Below are 22,182 nucleotides of genomic sequence, written 5' to 3' on the forward strand. Positions count from 1 at the left end.
AGAAAGGACTTTTTCTTTTGATTGCCCGGATGATTTAGGGCAATTTATCGCCCCCACAAGGGAGAGGAGATGGACTTTGGGAATACCTGAACTTGAAAATGTTCTTCCTCTTTTTCCACTTTGTTACTGTTATTGTTGTTAACCTCATGTTTAATCGGACGTTTATTGTATATTTGGCCTTTTCAGGTTGATTCGTCATTATATTTGTATAGATTTTCCTCCTTAATCTATCCCTTCCCTTGCGCATCCTTGCTAATACTAGTGTTTATAGTTCCTCTTCTTCCGTTGATGTTACTTCAGTCATTGGCTTTGCTCGTCGTTCTTCCTCTTATCCTCTCTTACCTGTTTTTTGATTCCAGTGGTTCTTGTTCCTATTTCTATTATCTTTTGTCTCATTTAACTGCTGTTTCTAACTTTATTTCTATCTTCGCCCTATTTTTGGTCTCTGTCGCAATTTCTGATTTTGTCAATTTGCCGGTCTTCTTCTTGTTCGTGCTTACTCGTCTCTCCACGCTATTTTTCTTACACTTGTTGTGTACGTTCTCACTTTTGACTGTAGAATCTCAGCTTTTGGTCAACTTCTCTTCCAATCTCAAGTTCCTTTTTCTATTCTGTAGTCTTTTTTTCCCTTCTTTCTGGTATCTTTTTCCTTTATTTCCAGGTTGATATTTTGCACTTATTTTAAAGTGGTTTATATAATGTTTCAATTCTTTCTTCAAGGTGAATGTATATTGCTACTCACCTCATATGGCTCATGGTTGTTTTCTAACTCTTTCTTCCCTTTCTCATGACTGGTAATGTTCACATTATATCCTGGAATGTGAAGGGTTTACGGGACCCTATTAAGAAACAAAGGGTGCTTACTCATTTATCTAGTTTAAAGTGTAAGATTGCAATGTTACAGGAAACCCATCTTACGGAAAATGACAGTAACTCTCTTGAAAGGCATTGGGTGGGTCATGTTTTTTGTTCATCCGCTAAGGAGAGAAAGAATGGAGTGGTGACTTTATTTCATAAATCGCTGTCTGTCACGATTGAAAAGGAGGAGAGAGAGGACGACGATAGATGGCTTCTTCTTCATCTGGTTATTAATGGATCCCCCCTTTTCCTCCTTAATATATATGATCCTACGGGATTGGATGCTCAGTGTTGGCACTTCATGTCACATGTCCTACACACTTGTCCTAACTCGAATTTCCTAGTCGGTGGCGATTGTAACCAGATTACGGATCCTTTCATCAATAGAAAATCCCAGTCTAGGTATATTCCAAATTAAATACAAAAAACGTTCCTAAACACTATCCTAACAAGGGGTTTGGTGGACGCCTGGAGAATTTGCAATCCTGATAATCTGGAATTCACTTTGTATTCCCCTAAACATAACTCAAGTTCAAGAACTGATTACATCTTTGTGTCTCCCCAATTACTCACCAACTTAACTCACGCTGAAATCTGATCTATATTGATAACTGATCATGCTCCGGTCATTGTTGATGTAGATCTTCCATCAGCTTCTTCCAAACCTTGTAGGTGGCGCTTCAATTTGTTACTTAAGGACCCAGTTTTTGTGGAGCGTTTTAAAACCTTTCTTCCAGAGTTCTTTCAAACCAACACTACTCCTGACATTTCATCTCCTACGGTATGGGATGCATTTAAGGCAATGGCCAGGGGCTTTATTATCGACTATGTCGCCGTTAAGAAGAAAAAACTCCTTAAGTAATCCTCTTCTTTATTGTCCTCTATTAAACACCTTAAACATGCCTACTACAAGTCCAATACTAATGATACGCTCAAACAACTTATTAATGCCAAATTGGATTTTAATAGGAAAATTGACTGAGGTGGCCTCAGGACTCTACTAAAGATTAATTCCAAATTCTATGAGGGTCGTAACAGAGCAGGAAAACTGTTAGTGAACTATTTAAAAGTTAAATCCCAACTATTAAGCTGTTTCATACGCTCTTCCACATGTGTAGCCTTGTGACTAAAATAGCACAATAGCAGTACATGAATTTATTTCTGCAAAAGGTTTCTTGAATGCACAGAAAAAACAACCTTCTATAACAGCCTCAGCACAATGTGCTACACTACAGGGCGCCAACTTACCTACACCCAGAAGTTCCACAGCAATAGTGGTAATTCCATTTTCCGAGCCAAGGACAGAGCGCCATGCCAGGAAATGAGATGATACCAATGTTGTCTCGCCAGATGGGTCAGTTTTTATTAGAACCAAATGCACTGGATCACAAATTGACAACATAGTGGTTGCATCTGCCATCTTACTTCCATCACCTGCCAAAGAGGAAATGTACACAAGTTACATGATAGTAATACAAATGAGAAGAATATGTGACACTAGAGGACCATAACTATATGTTGGAAAGAGCAGTAACCGCAGTCCATATGGCTGTGATGCACCATCTAACCTCAAGTGTTTTCTACATTATAACGCATCAATGCTGTGAGGAAATGGGGTCTATCATATTTTTTAATAAATGTTTATATAGCATGAACATGACCCAGAGGGTACCAGAACACTTTACATGAAGTGAGGTAAGAGATAAGTGTGAGATCAAAAACCAGTTGCATATACAAACGAGGTACAAACATGAGGAATAACAAATTAATAAGCTTGACCTCCACAGGGAGTCAGCAATGTAGTAGTAACAATCAGCAAATGAATAACAGACAGGTATACAATCAATTAACAAAAGTTGTGATCTTATGGTAAAAACCTGTTCAACAGAAGTGTTTTTTGTATGGTCATACGACCTCACCATATAATACACTTACCAACCCCTTTAGGTTTCTTAGGTTTTATTTGTCAAACCTTCAGCTCAAACCTGGGTAGCCATGGCTCTGAGCAGCAAGGCTTACACAAAGGAACAAGTCTAAAGTATTTAAACAGCACCAAAACAATTAAAGAAGAAATCGAAAGGACACTAAAGAAATCTGACACCAATTTATAAAAATATACCGTATTTTTATGAATTTTAAGACACAACAACTAAAAAGATACGCTGGAGTGTTCTAGAGAAATGGAATTTACAAGATATATTAAATCAAAGCATTTCACTCAACTGAGAACAAGCACTGGAAAATTTACTGAATCTGACACTTAGAAGCTTTTTTACTAAAAACTTTAGGGTAGTCGTAACAAAGCCGCTTACAGTCACTTTAGGTGACCAACTTCAAAAGGAGGTTGTCAGGGGGACCAGCAAGGTCCTCAGAAACAGTTACCTCAGCAACTGAAGCAGTTTTCAGTCAGTTCCAGGCAATTGTATCCTCTGCAGGGCTTTCCTGTAGAAGTAGTCATGCTGCAAGGGATGGAGGATGCTGAAAATGCTCAAGGATGCTGTGGGTACGATGCTGCAGACAGGGGTCGGAACTTGTATAGGTCTTCTACGACAGTTGACTAAATTGGTTCCCCTTCTTTCGGTTTCGACTATGAAGACGATCGTAGCAGCTACTATAGTCTCTAGACTCGACTATGGTAATGCGCTATATGTTGGGTTACCCCAGAAACTTACCAATAAACTGCAGATAGTACTGAATGACGCAGCCAGGCTTATTTTTAGATTGCCCAGAAGAACTCATGCCACCCCCCTGCTGAGTGAATTACACTAGCTACCCATTAGGCAAAGAGCAAAATTCAAGGGTTTGTGCATCACCCACAAAGCCCTTTATGGACATGCCCCCGAGTACATAAAAGAACGGGTACTCAAATATGTGCCAGGACGCGCGCTACGCTCAGCGGAAGCCAGCAGACTAATCTGCCCACGTTTCAACTCCACAGCCAAGGGAGGGAGAGCTTTCTCGGTCCTCCTGCCACAACTTTGGAATCAGCTGCCCGGAGAGCTACGGAAAGAACCCAGACTTTTACCCTTCCGAAAAAAACTAAAAACTTTCCTTTTCAGAGAAGCTTTTGACATGGTTGTCAGGTCCTCCAGTACCGGAGGACCTGGCCCGCTCCGTGGATTATGTTTTTTCCTCTGTCAGAGCGCTATGAGCCCTGTCTGTATATATGCGCTATACAAGATTGAATTAACATAACATAACATAACTACTCCTCAGTCCACAAAGGGGTGAAGTGGTCCTGTTAACAGGGTCGAAGTCCCCCAAAGTCCTCTAAGTGCTGGCAGAAGTCTAGTCACTACTGGACTGCCGGTCAACCAATATCGCAGTCACAGGTAATCCTTCCTGGGTCAATAACTGGAGGTCCCAGCTGCACTCCGACTACACTCTCGGGCGCAACTTGGCGTGACAGATCCAGGTCCCTGGTGCTGCACGGTAGCAGGTTGAAGGCTTCTATCAAAACTGCCCCAGTAGGCTTCTTCAGCTTTTGTGCCCTCTGCTGCGAACAGGAGGCAAGTCAGCTGGCCCTTGGAGTCTCTTGGCTTTGCTCTGGAGACAACTACGCCTCAAGCAGGACATGGTAGGCATAGTCCCTCTCCATTACTTGCCACCAGGCGCAGTCCACGACAGTGCAGCCTCTCTTATCCGGTTTCACGGTGCAGCAGGGAAGTCTTTCCTCGACTCTTCTTCCAGTTCAGTTGAGATCGGAGTTCAGGGTGCCAGGGGTCAACTACCTCAAAATATTCCCTCAGGGTAGGATGCAATTGGTGGCTGACGGGCTACCAGGTCCCCATCCACCTGATGATCGCTTCCTGCGAAGTGTGGCCTCTGGGAATCTCAGAATGCATCATTCTGCCCACTTTGGCAGGACTCATCTCCATCGTGTGGAGCTCCCTAGCCCAACCCAGAGGTGTGACCACCAAGGGGCTACACGTCCCTGGAAAACCAGTTTGGCAACTTGAAGCTTTCTCCTGTCCCTAGTGCCAGCCTGTCTGCCTAAACAATGGTACAGCCCCTCCTGAAGCGTTACCTATTTGACCTTCAAAGGTGGCTTCTCTTTGAAGCTCGCCTTTTGGGGACAATAGCCATATGGCTTTCTGCAGGAGGTGACACCTCCTTCCAGAGCAGACCCCCATTAGCACGTCTCACCAGGAGGGCAAATCGCTGTCTCACTGACAGGGCCCTGTGTGCCACTAGTATGGGCATAGAAGATTAAAGGCAACAAAGTGGCAACCTAAAGTTACACACTGCATCTTGCTACATTAATTTCAACTTGAGAATCAAGTCCAGCTTTATGTAACAAGTTATTTGATACCTTGGATGACCCACTTTAGTCGCACCATTCCAGAGTTAGTACAGCTGAGGGGTCAGTGTGAAACTCTGTACTTACCAATGGGGTGACCACGCCTGCCCACAGTAAAAACGACAGTTTCAGATTTTTATTATCAGAACATGTATAATACATGTTCTCACCATGAGATATGTTGCACCCTGCCGGTGGACTTGATAGGCCTGCCTTAGGGGTCACTTACACATATGCCAGGGGGAAGTCTGACTTTACCATTACTTGAAATGGCAAAGTAGGACAAGCAGTTTAAACTTCTCTTCCAACTTGCAAATGGCTGGGAGTCATGTTTTACACATATCACATCCAGAGGGCACAACCGGTGCTGCAATCCGTGGGGTGACTCTCTTACTTAAATTCCCTGTTACTAGGGACGTACAGGTAAGTTAGCTTAGTCAATTGGGTATGAGCCAATTCGACTCATCTGTTTATGGTTAAGAGAACAGGCACCAACGTCTGGTTAGCAGGCCTCAGTGTACACTTTGAGAATTGAAAAACCAGTCCAAAAACTTGGGGGTGACCATACAAAAATAGGTATTTCCTTACAACTGCTTCTTGCTGCTGCAAAAGATCGTCCGTAATTCCAAAAGTTTAATTTCGGGGTGGTTTCCATTGCAGCAGACAGTCAATTTCCAACACAGCTTATAATATTTTTAACAGAGAAGTTGAACCTGGCTGGGAACGAATGGCGTTACATCAAAAGGAATAGACAGAAAGAGTTGTGTTACATTGTCCAACGCTGTAGCACAGGCAATTGCTTTCATTTACCTTTAGCTCAAGTAGGCCACAGATACTAATTGTGTACACAAAATCTGAGTCCCTTATAAAATACACACCTGTACACATGCACATAGTACATATTGCTGTGCTAGCATAATGATAAGCATATCAACCAGCAGGATGTAAGTTTTTATAGTGCCTGCCACAATTTGATCCAGCATGTACTACAGAATACAGGGCTAACAGTAAATATGCTTGTTGTCAGGTCAGTCTTGGAGAAGTAGTACAGTTTGACAAGCAAGTGTGCATGTGGACCCAAAAGGTAGACATCTGATAATAGTTGGGGTGTTGGACGGATTTGAGACCTGCCTGGAGAACACATATGCACCAAATATTGACGATAGTTCTTTCTTTCTGGAGGTGTTAAAGAAAATAGCACCATAATTGGGATGCAAATTGTTTGAGTGGGCGACTTTAATCGTGTCCAAAATTGGTGAATTGACAAATCCACTCCCACAGAGGGCCTTAAGCGCCGCACGGAACAGACATTAGTAGAGGAAAAAAACTGAATAGCGCATCTTGGATATTTGGAGAAATCACCACCAGGGGGGAAGGACATACTCCTATTACTCACGGTACACACGGCTACAGTCACATAGACTATGTGCTGGGGAAATGGGAGAACTTAGAGTTGTACATCTCCTCGGCCTATCTCAATAGATACCTCTCTGACCATTCACCCTTACTCCTGACCCACCGCTCAGGGTGGACTAGACCTAAAATTCGAGAATAGAGCCTAAGAACAGACGTGTTGACAGTGCTTTCCTCACACACATTAGAATGTACACACTACATTTCTTTCAAGAGAATCAGGAATCCAAAAATAGAAGGGCTGTGGATTGGGAGGCCTATAAAGTTGTTCTGAGGGGGTAGTGCACTGCTCAGGTAATCGCAATTAGGTGAAGGACGTAGAGGCAGAACAGGCAGACTGGGGAACCACCCAAAGAATGGGTGCAAAGGGCCCGACACCTGGTGGAAATTACCAGACTGGTGGAAGAGGTATGAACGAGGTTGGATAAATAGACACATACCAGTACCCAGTACAGACCGAGACTGTTCCGTGACGGCGATACATCCGTCAGACTGCTGCCATGGCTAGTGACTACCCTACATTCAAATACTGTACTTACAGGGGCGAGAAGGGTAACCTTGATAGCTAGAGAGCAGATAAACGATGCAGGATAAGGATGACTTGTAGCAGTCCAGACAGAGCTGGTGAGGCTCACGGATAAACAGAGACGCAGCCCTGATTGGCCCATTGGAGGCAGAGGAATTTAAATAGGCGCTCTGAGAGACTGCAAGGATTAAGGAGCAGAGAGTGGATGGGTTCCCGGCTGAGCCACATCAGGTACTATCTTATTCAATCCTTGAGATCCGCTTAGGGGTGTTCACAGAGGCGCAGGAGAAGGGAGTGTTTTCCCTAACTATGAGGGAAGCAGTGATGGTTTGAATACCCTCTTGAGGGCAGGGACCTGGCGCACCCCACCTCCTATAGACCATCTTCCATGTTAAACGCGGTTGTCAAAGTGCTATGTAAAGTCCTGCTGGCAAATTGGCTCCTGCGGGTTGTCCGTGAGCTGGTCCATTCTGAAAAGATGGGTTTTATATCGGAGAAGAGCACAAAGTACAACATCAGGAGCCTGCCCCACATCAAGCACACAGTTCCAGGATTAGAGGATTACCTGGCAATCGCAGCCCTAGATCTGGAGGGTGTCTTTTACACAGTGGCCTGGAATATTATAGGGGTGACTATGCACCGAATGGGTTGTGGCCCAGGGTTTATTGGCTGGGTTAAGCTCTAGTACACTGAGCCGGTGGCTAGAGTATGAACAGAAAACATAATTTCTGAATCCCTGATGCCTGGGCAGGGGCACCTGAAAGGGACGCCCTCTGTCCCAAGTCCTATACACGCTGGCAGTGGAACCGCTGGCCTGCCGCCTCCGTGGGGCCCTTGGACTACAGGCATCTGGAAAGTGAACACGACCCACGTAGTATCAATGCATGCAGATGACACGTTAATCTATTTACAAGACCCGGTACTTGCAGCATCCCTCCTGTTGGAGGTGCCACATGATTTAGCAGAAGTGTCAGGCCTGCGAACCAACAAAGAAATCCAAACTGTTCCCACTGGGTGGAATGGGCATGAGGAAGTTACTTTTCCAAATGGGCTAGGGCTCAACTGGGAGCAGGACGCAAACCGGTACTTGAGGATATGGGTGACCCGAGGCCATCAAGAACAATATGATCTGAATATAGGAAGAGTGATCAAGACGGTCAGTTGACTTCTGGAAAATGCTCCCGCTTTCTAAGATGGAGAGAGTTGCCCTGACAAAAATGGTATTCTTGCCATGGTGCTCCTGCAGAAGGTGATGTGCCCTGTGCCAGCATCGACTTTTGCTGCAGTTGGACAGGCTGCTGACAGACTTATTGTAAGCCGGTGAGTCTGCCTATGCTGAAACTCCCATGGACGAAAGGCAGTTTGAGGCTGCCAGACTTGTTCCTTTATTGCGCTGCACTGCAGTTGCAGCTGCACATGGTGCATTTGCTACATGAAGGCCCCAACTAAAAACAAAACACTCTTGGCAGATGTACACACTCCTCACAATGTTCAGATGGAGGTCGGGGGCGTCCTAAAAGACATCAGGTACCTGATCTGGCAATTGGCTACAGTGTGGTACAGGTTGGTCAACAGGGTTTTCTGCAGATCCCCCTTTACAGAGGATCTTCCCGGTGGGCTGTTTTGCCTTTTTACAATATGAATAAAGACACATCTATCCAGAATGGTGTGCGTGGGGGAAATGTCTCAAAGTCAGGGATCGTTACCTTAACGATCGTTTTGTGTCCTTTGCCCAGGCCCTGGAGCTGTTTGGAGTGGGACCAGGACAATTCTTGTTGTTTGCTAGCATGGCGCACACTGCACAAATGATCTGGCAATAGTTCCCTGCCAAACTACAGAAACATGTCACATTGAGGCAATTGCTGGAACTGGCAGGCTGTAGACAGTTGATAACCCAACTATACACCGCTTTGGTGATGAACAGAGCACAGAGCAGACCTGGGAGCGCTGGGACATGGACTGCCCATGTGATCTTAAGGGGACAGAATGGGGGGAGGGAGGGGGAGACTTGTGCACCCAATGCACGTTTCAAGCTCATACACATCCACTTGCTACATAGGACCAACATGACCCCTCAGAAGCTTACTCAAATCTATCCGGAGACAACTATGGTTAGCAGCTGATGCCTCCAGGTTACAGCAGACTTCCTCCACATGAAGTGAGGTTGCTAACATATAGCAGAATTTTTGAGAGATTTATCGCTGCTCCCAACCCGAATGACAGGACTGGCGCTGGAGGGCTCTTTTTAAGCTGTGTCTCTTGGGCATTGTCCCAAGGTGGGAGTGAAGAAAAATGGAAGCGTTGTAATGTACTGGGGCAGTTTAAAGGATCTGTCTAACATCTAGAAACTTGTAACCAAGAAGTGATCTCATGAATAAAGCTGTGATCCTGTTCTACATCACTTGGCCTACGTATCATTCTTCTTTACAACAGGAGGCCATGATGTTCGCACTGGGAGTGGTGTTGGGGAGCACAAGGATAAGTCATACACTGACAGTATACCACGGGCAGTGGAGCAGTGGAAGTAGGATTTCACTGAATGGGCCATTGCTGATGAGCAACACATTATGCTCACAAGGTGGGACGAGGCAGGGGAAAAAGACCTGGTAACTTGGAGCAAAATGATTAAAAGGATGACAGTGCCCCAAGATGACAGGCTACTGTGAATCCTATACGGGAGGGCGGGAAGGGGAGGGCGAAGGGCGGAGGAGGTCGGGAAGGGATGGGACTCTGGGAGAAATTGAACTATGTATAATGTGTCCAGTACTGTGTGGATTGAGTTCAGATGAACATACCTATACAAGTTGTACCGTTTTAACGCTAAATTGCTCTGTTGCTTATTGAAACCACAATATCAATGAAAATATATAAAAAAAATGTAATTTTAAAAACAGTTTTTGGCCACAGACAGGCGGTGCATTCTTTTCATATGGGACTGCTTACTTTGCTGCAATGCAGCAAGGATGTAATCACATTTACCACCTAATTCCAGCAACTCAAGTTTGAGGCTGGCTGCACGCAAGTACGAGCCGCTACAACCTTTTATCAGGGTCTCTGGAAACAGCTAAAAGTCACACTGGCACTGATTTTGAATCGCACCAAAATTATTAATGCTTTCATTGCGATAACTCTGCAGTTTGAGGCACAAACCCAATTCATAACCACTCACACAGAAGGGGGCCCCTGAAAACAGATAACAGACAGATTGGACAGGGGAAGAAGGCCAAGTACAGTCTGAAAACCCCCAAAACGGCCTGAAAAACAATTTATAAAGTGCTCCAAGGTCACTGATAAGTTAAGACATTGCTATACAACCAGAGAACTTCCCCCAAAGAAGTAGGAAAAAGTGTTGGAGAAAATATATGATCTTTATTTATATTCTATCAGAATTAGTAAAAAAGGACATATAGCATATTGAGATTCCAACGTACATAGATATATAAATAGTCCCACACTAACATACTCTCAATACACACTAACAACCACAACCCAAACATTCACATACAACAAAACTCAAAATGAGTTCACCATACGAGACATTACACAGACCCAAAATACATAATCTTTTCATTACTTGATTAGAACTCATGACAAATGGTACATAATAGACATCAAGTGATCAGTAATCATTCATGTATTCATGACCCTTGACCCGGTCACTCCACTCCGCACGGCCCCCGTGTGCCCAGATTCTGCTGCTGCTGCCTTCTTGGCCTCTCTTGCTGCCGCCTCTCTTTAAGGCCCCTGCTCTCCAGGCTTGCCCAGGCTTGCCCTCGCTCTCCCGCTCCATCTTCCCGCTCTTTCCACCCCCCCCTTCCGCTCCCCGCCGCTGCTCTCCTGCGGCCCCGCCCCCTTCTCTTGGCACCCGCTCCCCATTCGCCGCCCCGCTCCCGCCTCCCAGCTGCTCCTCCCTCCCACTTCGCCATATATGGCGGGGACCGCGCGTACGCGCAGCGGCCACGCGCAGCGGGCGCGCAGATTGCGCGCCGAGGGCGCGCCAAAGGCAAGCCCGTCTACGCCCGTCCATGCCTGGACCGCGCCCAGCGCCAGAACCCTTGGACCTCGCCAGAACCAGCCAACCCGACAGAGATACGAAGCCGCCACCCTCCACGCACTCAACACCGGCCGACAGCCAGCCTGCTACCAAGCCAACCCGAAACGCACCCACGGAGCATTCACCTGCCACGCCTGCAACTTCACCTGCACCCGATCCTACACCGCACCCACCAAGCCAGGCTCCAGCAACGACCACCTCAAGTGCATCTTGCTCAACACCCGCTCCATCCACAGGCACGCCGTCGAACTCTGGAACCTTCTCGACACAAAATCACCAGACGTCGCCTTCCTCACAGAAACATGGATGAACGCCTCCTCAGCTCCCGACATCGCCATAGCCATCCCGGATGGCTACAAGATCGCCCGGAAAGACCGCGTCAACCAAGCTGGAGTAGGCATCGCCATCGTCCACAGAAACACCATCCGAATCACGACCAACTCCGACGACACCCTCACCGCCGCCGAACACCTTCACTTCCAGATACACACCGACCCCAAGACCACCCTCAGAGGCACCCTCGTCTACAGACCCCCGGGACCACGCACACAATTCAGCAAAGCCATCGCAGACTTCGTCAGCCCGCACGCCCTTACCTCCTCAGACAACATCCTCCTAGGAGACCTCAACTTCCACCTGGAGAACAACAATGACAGCAACAACGCCACCCTGCTGGACAACCTCACCAACCTCGGACTCAAGCAACTGGTGAACACCCCCACCCACATCGCCGACCACACGCTTGACCTCATCTTCTTCTCCTCCAGCAAGCACATCTCCTTCAGCCAGTCCACTGGACTGCACTGGACAGACCACAGCTGCGTCCACTTCAAATTCAGGAGAACCACGACCCACAACCACCCTCAACAGGTTCCCTGCAGAAGCTGGAGCAAGATCACCGCCGACCAGCTCACCACCTCCCTCAGCCAGAACCCCCCCACCAACACGACGGACCCCAACGAAGCAGCCCACAACCTCACACAGTGGCTCACCAACTGCGCCGATGACCTCGCACCACTGAAGAACCCCCCCAGCAGACACGGCAGCAAGAAAGCCTCCTGGTTCACCAACGACCTCAAAAACTCCAAGAAAACCTGCCGTACCCTCGAGAAAGCCTGGCGCCACGACCAGACTACAGAAAACATGACAGCCCTCAAGAACGCCACCCGCAAACACCACCAACTGATCCACACCACCAAAAGGACCACATTCAAAGAACGACTGGACAACAACTCCCACAACAGCAAGGAACTCTTCAGCATCGTCAAAGAGCTCTCCAGCCCCAGTGCCTGCAACAACGACACACCCTCGCAGGACCTCTGCGACTCACTCGCCTCGTTCTTTCACCGCAAGATTGCCGACATACACAACAGTTTCGGCGCACAGACCGCGCACCCTACCACCGATCCGGCGCCCCCCACCACCACCCTCCGCACCTGGACGACGGTCAGCACCGAAGGAAACACCCACACGATGAACACCATCCACTCCGGCTCCCCAACCGACCCCTTCCCACACCACATCTTCAACAAAGCCGACTCCATCATCGCACCCCAACTCCGGAACATCATCAACAGCTCCTTCGCATCCGCCACCTTCCCAGAGAGCTGGAAACACGCCGAGCTCAGCGCCCTCCTGAAGAAACCCACCGCGGACCTCAAGAACTTCCGCCCCATCTCGCTCCTCCCCTTTCCGGCCAAAGTCATCGAGAAGATTGTCAATCAAACAACTCTCCGCCTTCCTCGAGACCAACGGATCCCTCGACCCCTCGCAGTCCGGCTTCCGAGCAAACCACAGCACCGAGACCGCCCTCATCGCAGCCACCGACGACATCAGGTCCCTGCTCGACAATGGGGAAACAGCTGCCCTCATCCTCCTGGACTTTTCGGCAGCCTTCGACACCGTATGCCACCGCACCGTGATACAGCGCCTCAGCAACATCGGAATCCAAGGAAAGGCCTTGGAATGGATCATCTCGTTCCTCGCCGGCAGAACCCAGAGAGTCCGCCTTCCCCCGTTCCGGTCCGTGGCCACCGAAGTCATCTGCGGCGTCCCGCAAGGATCCTCGCTCAGCCCCACCCTCTTCAACGTCTACATGAGCACCCTCGCAGCCATCGCACGCCAACACAACCTCAACATCATCTCCTACGCCGACGACACCCAGCTGATCCTCTCCCTCACTAACGACCCCGCCACAGCCAGAGCCAGCCTCCAGGAAGGAATGAAAGATGTCGCGGAATGGATGAAGCTCAGCCGGCTGAAACTGAACTCAGATAAGACGGAAGTCCTCATCCTGGGAACATCCCCCTCCGCCTGGGGCGACTCCTGGTGGCCCCCTGCCCTGGGCTCCGCTCCAAAGCCAACGGACCATGCTCGCAACCTGGGCTTCATCCTGGACTCCTCCCTCACGATGACCAAGCAAGTCAACGCCGTCTCGTCATCCTGCTTCAACACCCTGCGCATGCTCCGAAAGATCTTCTGGTGGATCCCCACCGACACCAGGAAGACGGTCACCCAGGCCCTCGTCACCAGCCGACTTGACTACGGAAACACCCTCTACGCTGGAACCACAGCCAAACTACAGAAAAGACTCCAGCGCATACAGAACGCCTCTGCACGACTTATCCTGGACACCCCCCGCTTCAGCCACATCTCTCCCCAGCTGAGAGACCTGCACTGGCTTCTCATCAGCAAGAGGATCAGGTTCAGACTCCTCACCCACGCACACAAGGCTCTCCACGACATGGGAGCCACATACCTCAACAACCGCCTCACATTCTACACCCCCACCCGCCACCTCCGCTCCGCCAGCCTCGCCCTCGCCACCGTCCCGCGCATCCGCAAGACCACCGCCGGAGGAAGATCCTTCTCCTACCTGGCGGCCAAGACATGGAACTCCCTCCCCACCCACCTACGACTGACCCAGAACCATCTCTCCTTCAGGAAACAGCTCAAGACCTGGCTCTTCGAGCGAGCAGTAGCGGATCCCCCTCCCCCCAGCGCCTTGAGACCCTACGGGTGAGTAGCGCGCTTTACAAATTCATTGATTGATTGATTATATTCTTGTTAGGGGAGGTGAAAACAAGCGGAGGCAAGTGTTTGTATGGCAATGTCTTAACTTATCAGTGACCTCTGAGCACTTTATAAATTGTTTTTCAGGCAGTTTTATGTTTTTCAAACCCAATTCATAAACAAAGAAGGTGGGTGCCCAGGCATGAAGTACCTGGAAACATTTCAGAAAAAATTCAGAAGGAAACAGAACTAGTGGAACTCATGGAGATTGGGTCAGCGTGAAGACCACTAAATAAAGAAGAAAAGGAGAGACAAAGAAAAGTTTAATACGGCCAGTTAGGTCATTTTGTCAAATAATGACCCCAGCTTTCAGTAAAAGTGAAAGCCCCAACTCTGATCAGCACACCCAAAGTGGACTTCATTCAACAACAAGAGTTTGTTGTAGACAAGAGACATTTCTTTATAGAAGTAATATTAGCTACACCTACAGGACCACTGACAACTATGACTTCAATTGACAAGGGAGCTACTTGGTGTTTCATGGCCCAGGCGTTTCACTCCAATATCGGCATTTTCATACAAAACAAACAAAGCTCGATGCTATTAAAGACATAGTTGGAACTTTATAAACACCTGGTGATATACTATGGGAGACTAAAAAAATGATTGTGGAAACTGAAGTGGGAAATATAGACTCGCTCATTTTCAATGTTATTGATGGTTCTGCATTTACTACGATATTCAGTACGACCAGGATGCATTTCCATGCTCCTTGAATTAATAAGAAGAATACCACAATTTCCTTCTCATGTGAACTCTATAAAAACCTCTGTCTTCCTCGTCCTGATCTCCGGGACACACAGCTATTAAAGAGCTTTGTCATATATAAGCAAGATTCAGAGAATCCGATCCTGAAACTATATCAATCCTTTGCAGATGTCTTTAATCAAATAGGAGCTAGTAAACATCCTTCATATCTGATCTATAATTGTACAGTTTATTTAATCCCTGGTGCGAAGGTCCCTCACAGCTAGCTATTTTGCTTCACGGTGAATGAAGACCAAGTATTGAAAGATTATTTGGAGGAAAACAGGTGCTCCTATCATTTTCATCCGCATGAACGGTGCAGCCTACGGAACCTGTATCAGCTATGGGAAATTGAAGCAGGTCACCATTTAGGGACTGTTGCCTATCATTAATCTCAGCATTGCTGGCTCAAGTTAAGACCACAATGGTCTTCACAAATCTCAACTTTAGAGGAGCCTGTACTTTGGTCCATATTTAGGAGGAAGATCAGTAGAAGACGGCATTCAACTGGAGATATGGCCATTTTGGACACAACTATTGGACTCTGTAGTGCACCAGCTGCGTTCCTACACTTTGTGAACAACATATTTTGTGATATTTCAAACACCTTAACTGTAATATACTTAGCCAACACTTTCTCCAAGTCCCTATCAGAACACCAAAACATGCAAGGGAGGTTTTACAATGGCTCAGAATAATATATTGAAGGCCAAATTGGAGAAATGTTGCTTTACGACCTCTTCCATCTTTTTTTTATAGGATTTGTAATCTGTGCATCAGGAGTCAAGAAGGCTCCGTAAAAAGTGACATCTGTAATTGAATGGCCTCAACAACAGAATGTAAAGAAACGTTCGAGGCTCTGCAAATTTTCACAAAGAATTTTTAAAAGACTTTTCATCAATGTCCTTCCCATACAAAGGCTGCAAATTTTCACAAAGAATTTTTAAAAGACCTTTCAACAATGTAATTACCATACAACGGCTGACCAAGAAGGGAGTATGCTTTGTTTGGAGAAGAGAACATGAAGGGGTCTTTAGATTGTTGAAAAAAGCTTTTACATCTGCTCCCATTTTCAGACCTACCAGACAATTCACAGAGGAAGCTGATGCTTCAGCATTTGCGACTGGAGCTATCTTTCACAGAGACACTCACACATAGATGAACTACATCCAAAAGCCTACTACCCAAGAACACCTACAGGCAGTAAGACTTTTCCATCCAGCATCTGGAACAACTTCCCTTTATTAAGAGATACAGCCGAACGCTATTCTAATTTAGAAAAGAACTGAAGACTTCCCTCTTCAAAGAACACTACATTACAAGGCATTATCCGTCCACCCCCCAGGTATGACTTCTATCACTTGTTGACTTTGTGCTGACCTTGACTCTGTACAGCATTCCGCTGCCTTTTGGGGATTGAAAACTCTTTACTATTAAAGAGCTTTTATCTAATGGAGGCACTTATTGGAGAGGGCTGTGCACAAAGTGATTATCTGGACAGATCATAAGAACCTTGGAATTTTAAAATCTTTGCAATGCTCAAATGAATAGCATGCCAGATGGATGTTTTATTACTCTTGTTATTCTTATGAAATCACCTACCGATCAGGAAAAAGACATATAAAAGCTGATACTTTATCCTGAAATACAGATGGAGAAGAATGCTACATCCTTCGATATTGACAGTTCAAACTGGGCACAATGATCGAGTTACCAAGTTATTGGAAAAGATAAGGTAAAACCAAACAAGGGTGAATAGGGAGGAGTGACAAAAAAATCAAAGAGACTTTATTCAGATGAAGCAAACATCCATTAAAGTTGCAAAGTAGTCGATACAATTAAAAACGAATTATATAGGGTCACAATACACAAGAATAAAAACAATATGCATGGCAGAATACAAATAGCGCTCCCATATTACAACAATATTAGCAGCATGAACAGCAATACAATGAATCCATCTGGTATAAAAAAAACAGATCAACAATTAAAAAGAATATACATAGCATCATTCCAGTGGCATCCCTCAAATAAAAACAGAGGAGGTTAGCAGCCTAATTAGGAAAGCATAGTGCTACAGGCCCATACCAGAATTTTAAAATGAACCAACATGAATAATGGGTTCATCATCAGACATCTGTGATTAAAAAAAAATATTCGAAAACTGGTTTAAAATGCCTGATGTCAGGACATTTTTTCCTTAAAAGTGGGATTAAAAAATGCTTTGCGTATCGAACATAGAATTTACTAAAAAATGCAAAGTGCAACTTCGATTGTTCTGACTTGCCATCACAGGGACACAAAGTATAGTCAAAGTTCTTCATATATCCTAAAGGGAAGCACTACACAAACTTAACTGTGTCTGACATAAAACAAAATAATGATGAGCGTTCCCAGCGCCCGCACGTACATCACCGGTGTTAGACCCGGCCTCGTAGCATGGCTCTTCCTGTCCTCGCACTACCTAACCTGGTACCTGGGACCCCAAGCACACGGCCCAGCCGATCCTTCCCACCAGAACACACACACGCGACCCGGGCCTCCCCGTCCATGGCCTCTCTCCTTTCGGCCACCCCAGGCACGCGTGCCCACTTCATGCACCAAGATGGCCGCCCGGTCCCAGCACAGCCCGGGCCTAGAGGCGCCACTCCGGCTGGAGGACATCACGCTTCCCGGGGATGAGAGAGGGAGGAGCAGTTTCTATCGCACCTCTGAACTCCCCTGGGACGATGGGTTTCGATCGGCCCTCCGGCCTCCCTGAGGGCTGGCTCCACGCCTGCTGGGTGTCTGGGACTCCTCCCGACCCGGCCCTGAAAGGATCAAAAGACAATGGCAGGAAATCTCGACAAGCGACCCCCAGGTGACAAGACCCCTGCCTGCACAGAATCCGGACATCAAAGAGGGGTCGACCTATAACAAGGGGTGCTCTGGGACTGTCCGGAGATTCGCCTTGGAACATCTGAGCCCTGCTGAGTGACTCGCGGCTCCCCGAAGATCGTAAGACCTCCGAACTTGTGCTTGAGCCCTGCTGAGTGACTCGCGGCTCCCCGAATATCGTAAGACCTCCGAACTTGTGCTTGAGCCCTGCTGAGTGACTCGCGGCTCCCCGAAGATCGTAAGACCTCCGAACTTGTACCTGAGCCTGCTGAGTGACTCGCGGCTCCCTGAAGATCGTAAGACCTCCGACCTTGTGCTTGAGCCCTGCTGAGTGACTCGCGGCTCCCTGAAGATCGTAAGACCTCCGAACTTGTGCTTGAGCCTGCTGAGTGACTCGCGGCTCCCCCAGACTCTCCTTGGTCCCGCCGGACCCCACGACGACAAGCGTATCCCCCAGCTCGAGGATTGTGAGCTGTGCGCCGGGTACGCTCCTGCATTTGATCCGTATCCCCCCAAAGACTGTCCCGCTACCTCCTACCCCCGCCAAGACTCTGTGAACCCACGCTCTGCTTGTAAATATCTGCCTTGCCGATCATAAAGATCCTACCACTTCGATTTGATAAAGCTTGAATCCTAAGAACCCTCGGTGTGGTGTCTCTTTGTCGTGTGGTGCCGAGTGTACGATCCTAGATACGAGATTCCTCCCCTGCGGAATCTCCCGCCAGTGCCCGGCTACGATACTTTGAGGGTGGGTCTCAGGACAGTCAGGGCCCCCTCCGGGCCCCTCTGAGGTCGCCTTCTAACATTGGTGGCAAGCGACGGGATTCGGGCCCATAACCTAGAGATCGTACCGTGAACGACTGACGCACTACCGACAAAGATGGCAGAAGGAAGCGCCATGAGCCCCGCAGAAACCAACACCAACAGGGTGTTCCAGGTGGAACAACTAGAAGAATACACGCACAAAGAACTGAAGCAATTCTGCAAGGAACTTAAAATCGCTACCACCGGTCTCAACACCAAGGAAGATTTGCAGAAAGCACTGAAAGCTTGGGTGGATGCCGGGGCCTCCCGCCCAGAAGGCATGGGGGAGCGACACGACGAAGCAGAACCCACCCAAGGCGAAAGCAGCAGCAATCAGGTGCGAGGCTTCGTGCCAGACGGGGGCCTTTCCCCGGAAGAACTCGCAGACAGAGAGAGAAGTCGCAATCACGAGCTCGAGTTAGCCAAACTCAAAATCGAAGGCGAATTGAAATTAGCGGAAAAAAAGCTAGCAGTAGAACAAATGCGCGTACAAGGCGAATTGGAAGAGAAGAAGCTCCAACGGGAGCACGAAGGAAGGAAGCTCCAACTAGAGCACGAACGCAGCTTGAAGGAGATCGAGCTCAAAGCCAGAAACGAGGAAGGGAGGCCCCCGGGGAACCGAGAGGCGGCCTCCCCGGCGGAACAGAAAGTCCACATCCCCAAGGACGTGGTCAAAGAATATTATAAAAATGATGACATTCAACAATGGTTCAGGGCCTACGAGGTCGCCATGACCTCTCATCGGGTCCCACAGAAGGACTGGGGGGCAGGGCTGTGGGGACGGTTTCTGAGCGAAGGAAGGGACACCCTGCTCGACCTACCCCTCTCCCTGCAGACCTCCTACAGCCACATGAAAGAGGCTCTCCTCACTAGGTACGGCCTCACCCCAGAGATGTACCGTCAGCGATTCCGGGACTGCAGGAAGATCCCGGGCACCACCTGGGTGGAGTATGTAAACTTTTTCAGTCGGGCCTTCGATGGGTGGATCAAGGGCAGCAAGGTCACCACCCTCGAGGAACTCACCGACCTCATGTTGTGGGAACACCTGGCGGCGAACTGCTTTGTGGAACTACGCCTGCATCTGCTCGACAGCAAACTCACCGATCCCCGGAAGCTGGCTGTGGAAGCAGACCGCTGGACCAACACCCGGGTCCCCCGGAGCATTGTAGGAGAATACCCCCGAGCCAGTCAGGGACCACCCCGCCAGAGAGGGGGAGGGAACCAGGGAGGGCAGAGAGAGTCCCAGTCGAGTCCCCCGAAGGCCCAACCTCCACCTTTCCCGGTGCCCCCCCCACCAGTCTCCGGACCCCCCGGGAGACGGGGGCACCGGGTAACCATCACTTGTTTCCGTTGTCAGCGGCCCGGGCACTACGCCAATGACCCGGAGTGCCCCATGGCCCCCCAGGTCCCCCCTGCTGCAAACCCTGCTAGACAGATAGCCAACGTAGCCCTGGGGGAGGAGGTTGAGGACACCGGGGAGTGGGAACCCGCAGCTATGGCCCTAGTATCCCTGGGAGATAGAGAGATGGTCCCTGGTAGCCTCCTGCCCTCCAACACGAAGAAGTACGGGCAGCTCGTCAAGATCAATGGCCACCAAATAGAAGCCCTGCGAGACACCGGGGCCAGCATCACCGGTGTCCTCAGGCACTTAGTCCCCGAGGAGCAGATCCTACCCAACGTCTTTTGCCCCGTAATTTCCGCAGATAATAGAAAGAGTATGTGTCAGGTAGCCCTGGTGCCGTTTGAGTGGGGAGGGGTGATAGGTAAACTGAGGGTTGCCGTAAGAACCTCCCAGCCGGTCGACTGCCTCTTAGGGAACGACCTAGAGAGTTCTCCCTGGAAGTACGTCGAGCGCAAGGCCCACCTAGGGATGATGGGACTCCCCGAGTGGGTGTGCGCCACCACCCGATCTATGTCCGCCCGACTCACCCCCCTGGGGGAATTAGAGGACCCCCCGACCGAGGGAGTCAGAGCAGTCCCCGCCGAGGGTCCTCCCGTCCCCCCATCGGGAGGGTCAGTCGCCAGCGACGAACCCTCACCGTCCGACACCCCCCCGGTCCCCGAGTTAGACGATCTGGCCGAATTGGCCCCGTGGCGCCACGAGGGCGGGCCCACCCGGGAGGAGTTCTGCCGGGAGCAAGCCACCTGTCCTTCCCTGGTCGGACTGCGGCACCAGGCCGAGGGCCAAGCCGCAGGCGACCAAACCGGAACGCACCGAGTTTATTGGGAGAATAACCTCTTGTACAGTGAGCAGAAGTCGGTGGAGCTAGGATCCGGCCGGGTGCTGGTGGTACCCCTACGCTTCCGAGACTTCCTCCTGGGCTTGGCCCACGACGTCCCCCTTGCCGGCCACCTGGGTCAAGACAAAACCTACAGCCGTCTCGTGACTCACTTTTACTGGCCTAGGATGAGAGCAGCTGTAGAAGCCCACTGCAAGTCCTGTCCCACGTGCCAGGCTAGTGGGAAGAGTGGGGGGAAGCGCAAGGATCCCCTCCAACCCTTCCCGGTTGTCAGTACCCCATTCGAACGAGTTGGAATCGACATCGTGGGGCCCCTGGATCCCCCCACCTCCCAAGGTCACCGTTTCATCCTGGTCCTAGTGGATCACGCCACCTGATACCCTGAGGCGATCCCCCTACGCACCGTCCCGGCCCCCGTGGTGGGCCGAGCCCTGATGGGGTTCTTTTCCCGGGTGGGTTTTCCCCGCGAGGTCGTGAGCGATCGCGGCACTAATTTTATCTCAAAATACATGACGTCCCTGTGGCAACAATGTGGGGTGTCCTATAAGTTCACCACCCCGTACCATCCCCAGGGGAACGGCCTAGTAGAAAGGTTTAACCGGACTCTGAAAGGGATGATCAACGGCCTAGAAGAACCCCTCCGGCGTAAGTGGGACGTCCTGCTCCCCTGCCTCCTGTTCGCTTACCGGGAAGTCCCACAGAAGTCCTTGGGGTTCAGCCCGTTTGAATTACTATATGGACACCCCGTCCGAGGTCCCCTCAGCTTGCTTAAGGAAGGGTGGGAGGCAGCACCCCAGACCACCCCACGAGATGTGTTCCAATACGTTCTGGCCCTCCGGAACCAGACCAGGAAGTTCCGAGAGCTGGCCGAGGCCAACCTGGAGGCAAGCCAAGAAGAGATGAAGCGCTGGTACGACCAGAATGCCACTCTGGTCGAGTTCCAGCCGGGCCAGCAGGTATGGGTCATGGCCCCCGTGAAGCCTGGCGCCCTCCAGGACAAGTGGACCGGGCCCTTCAAGGTGATTGAGCGGAAGAGTCCAGTCACGTACTTGGTGGACGTCCAGTCGCCCCGGGATCCCCTGCGGGTCCTACACGTGAACCGCCTCAAGCCTCACTTCGTGCGGACAGAACTGAGCCTCCTGCTGGCCACCGATGACGGGGCCGAAGATGAGTCCGATCCCCTCCCGGACCTCCTGTGTGTCAAGGAGAAGGATGGCTCCGTGGAAGGAGTGAACCTCTCCCCATCCCTCACTGACCAGCAACAAGCGGACTGTCGCCAGCTCCTAGGACA

General features: G+C 49.4%; 1 protein-coding gene across 1 annotated transcript in view; it reads right to left on the bottom strand.

Moving 5' to 3' along the window:
- Positions 1–22,182, bottom strand: part of CEP76 (centrosomal protein 76) — a 275,662-nt gene that overhangs the window by 161,534 nt on the left and 91,946 nt on the right. Inside the window, exon 5 of the mRNA XM_085605853.1 lies at positions 2,107–2,292. Within this exon, the coding sequence (XP_085461979.1) occupies positions 2,107–2,292 (186 nt within the window). The remainder of the gene's footprint in view (positions 1–2,106; positions 2,293–22,182) is intronic.

This window comes from Triturus cristatus, chromosome 5_1 (genome assembly GCF_964204655.1).
Source record: "Triturus cristatus chromosome 5_1, aTriCri1.1, whole genome shotgun sequence".
NCBI classification, from domain to species: domain Eukaryota; kingdom Metazoa; phylum Chordata; class Amphibia; order Caudata; family Salamandridae; genus Triturus; species Triturus cristatus.